Source organism: Cibotium barometz, chromosome 56 (genome assembly GCF_041138505.1).
Source record: "Cibotium barometz isolate CiBa-2024 chromosome 56, ASM4113850v1, whole genome shotgun sequence".
Taxonomy (NCBI): domain Eukaryota; kingdom Viridiplantae; phylum Streptophyta; class Polypodiopsida; order Cyatheales; family Cibotiaceae; genus Cibotium; species Cibotium barometz.
The window spans coordinates 24,762,551-24,765,637 of record NC_141101.1 but is presented as its reverse complement, the minus strand read 5'-3'; the positions used below and the strand labels follow the sequence as shown (position 1 = coordinate 24,765,637).

At 38.4% G+C, this 3,087-nt stretch overlaps 1 protein-coding gene across 1 annotated transcript; it reads left to right on the top strand.

Moving 5' to 3' along the window:
• Window positions 1-1,369: 1,369 nt before the first annotated feature.
• LOC147607052 (uncharacterized) lies at window positions 1,370-2,027 on the top strand. Its single transcript, XM_086791105.1, has 2 exons — window positions 1,370-1,553; window positions 1,667-2,027. The coding sequence occupies exons 1-2, from the start codon at window positions 1,437-1,439 to the stop codon at window positions 1,853-1,855; spliced, it is 306 nt and encodes a 101-aa protein (XP_086647231.1). The 5' UTR covers window positions 1,370-1,436; the 3' UTR covers window positions 1,856-2,027.
• Window positions 2,028-3,087: the final 1,060 nt, after the last annotated feature.

Below are 3,087 nucleotides of genomic sequence, written 5' to 3'. Positions count from 1 at the left end.
TACTGGAAAGATTGTATTTTGAAATTTGAGTGAAAGAGCGTCGCCATCTTTGATACTTTTTGGCTCTCTAGCTAAAGAGTCATAATGGTATTAGCACTACATCCATTCTAGCACTATTGTGCATCTCTAATGGAAGGGAGGTCCTTACATCAATAGTATTCCACATAAGCTTACTTTTTTAAAAAACGTGTTTTCGCTATTTTAGGCGTTATTTAATGGGGAGATATATTAATTGCACATTAAACAATAGAATGAAAAGTGTTTACTTAGCCCATTCTTGGGGGAAATTTGTGCCTTGATTATGATTGCATTGAATTGCACGTGTAGGGACCCTTAAGGAATAGACAATCCATAGCTTTGGGCCGATTTGCATTATAGTATACTTTTACTAGTTGAAATTTAAGAAATCCGACCAAGACTTTCATTGCCCTTGTTTTTAGGAATGAATCACTCTATATTCTTGTAATGAAACCAACACTTAGTCGAGTGTTAGCAAAATTCATTGTCTTCAACCAATTAAAATAAAGAGAGGTCTTTACCTTAGCCGATATTCCCTTCAAAAATCTACACATCAATCGGAGTCATAACTAAAATTTTTCAAATTCTTAATTTGTATTTTCAAGGCAAGCAAAAATTTCAACCAATTTTTTCAAATTTTAGCCATTAAAAATATACAAAAGGATGATTTTTTTTGGGAACATAAAGTAAATATATTTAAACTAGATCCACAGATAACAACAAGGTTCAAAGATTTCCGCCTTTACAATGCTTAGTAACCCGCAGATTAGATCCCACCTTTCATCCTCCCAAACGAAGGAAGATTTGCAGAGATCATGGCCTCAGAGGTGAAACCTTTAGGAGATTGTTTCTCCATAAACTCCCCTTTTGTCCAGAGTTTCACCATTGGTCTTGTGCCCAAGGGGCCACAAAAGTATAAACCGGTTGCTTTCTCCTTCAATAACCACCTCTTTGTCTTTGGCTCCAAACTAGGCAGTTTTGCTTTCACATCCAACCTTGAATATGATAACATTTGTTAGGGCAACCTAGGATGTACACAAGAGTCTCCTCAACTGTAGAAAAGATCATCTATACGCGAGGATGATTTTTTTTCCCCTATACGCGATGCTTTGTATATGTTTTTTTTTTTTTTTTGGGGGTGTATTTCTTTCGATTGGTTGTTGCAAAGAAGAAGGGGCATGTGATGTAAAGAGAGAGCGATGGACACGTGTGCTTAGGGCACTGGACACGTGGCTGTTTGAACCGGTCGGCAGGGTTTCGTTGATCAAATTTGTAACCTTATTGTAATATATATATAATATATATATATCAGGTCAGCTCAAGCAATATATATATATATATGAGGTGAGCTCTGCTTGCATCCTTCTGAATTTGCAAGGCTGTGCGTGTATCCATCCATCGATCCATCCCTTGTTGTGATGGCCACCTTCGGCTCCTTTGCAGGCCTGGCCACAGCCGCTGTGGGCGCTCTCTGCAGCTTCGAGGCATACGCCCTAACCGCATCCCAGTCCCCCCCCACCAATGATAACTCCAAGGTACCTTGCTCCACATTAATTAATCTCTTGTAACATAAGGTCTTTCTTTTGATTAACAATTCCGTAATATGGATTGTTTGGATTAACAATTTCCTAATATGGATTGCCAACAGGCCCTTAAGGAGACGACCTCCTCCTCTCAACACGCTCCACCCTGCTCCCTCAACAGCACCACCAAGGCGCACAAGACTCCATGTCCGCGAGAGTGTGTTAAGCCCAACGTTAAGAAGGATTTTGGCCCTAAAGTAGCCCCTCATTTTGATGGCCTCTTTTGCTTTGAAACATTTGTGCCTGCCCGCTGAACTCTCTCTCCCCACTATCAGTATCTCGCCTCTCTAATCGCTCTCCCACAAGAGATTACCTTCACTTTTACGGGGAGATTTTACCTTCGCCATACGTTTTTTGCTCGCTTAATCCTTCTGTATAACTATCACACATAACAAAAGGGATGAATAATATTACACCTTATTAAAAGTGTCTTGTGATGAATTGCAATCATTAAACATGTAACAAGAAAATATCAATTTGTTTTGCTATAGTGCTAATGTAGTGCATCAATTGCCAACAAGTAGAGCATATCACTTCCCTTAATAATGTAACATGTTTTGAGTCAGTTTTAAAAATGCAATAATAATAGTCTTAATTTTTTAATTAGTGTGGCTATTTACAAAATGGATAGGGTAAGAGGTAGGTTGCAAAACTAGGAGTGATATGAGTAACTTATGCTCATGATGGTACATGGGAAGAAATAATTATGCTAACTAGTGAATAGGGTTACCTTTTAAAGGCTTCTGCACATGCCTGGATGGTTGGAAGTGTGGCATATTAAACTCTACCAAAAATTGAAGTACACGCACATAATTGGAGGGAATCAACGCTTATGTGGAGGGAAACGAGGGTCGTGGTGTGTGTTGTTTTGTAGGCCACCTATTAAAAGTTAAAGACTGCATGATATAGAGCCTGGTGTCTTAGCGAGAGATGTGTTAGAAACCTCTTTCCCTTTAAACATATAAAAAATTCTATGTGTATCCTTAGGCGGTGGCTCCATGTGTGAGGGATATGATGGGCACAATTGTCTGTCGGGACTGAAAGCACACGTTTTTTAGCATTTATATGTAAATTTGATGGCTTTTTTTGCAAGTTCTTTTACGCCCAAAAACGCATGAATGATCATCCACATATATGAAATGAATCTAGAATTTAGCAAGATCATGGTGGGTAAACTAGGCAACATGCATACACCCAAAAAAAAAGATTTTAAGAGCAAGGGCTAAGAAATGGCCAAGGAAAAAGGTAGTGGTGCCCACACCAACGAAGAGAGAGAGAGAGAGAGAGAGAGAGAATATGTGTGTGCGTGTGTAAATATAAATACAAATACACACGTGCGTACATGTGCAAATATAAATAAATATTTTGGGATCACCAAAATGCATGGCCTAGGTCAAATATAAATAAATAATTGGGGATCACCAAAATGCATGGCCTAGGTCAAATATAAAATGCACCACTAAATATAAATAATAATAATAATTTG

Coding starts and splice junctions, on each gene's coding strand:
- LOC147607052 (XM_086791105.1), top strand. CDS start 1,437: ATGGCCACCTTCGGCTCCTTTGCAGGCCTGGCCACAGCCGCTGTGGGC. Junction 1,554..1,666: donor CCACCAATGATAACTCCAAG/GTACCTTGCTCC, acceptor GATTGCCAACAG/GCCCTTAAGGAGACGACCTC.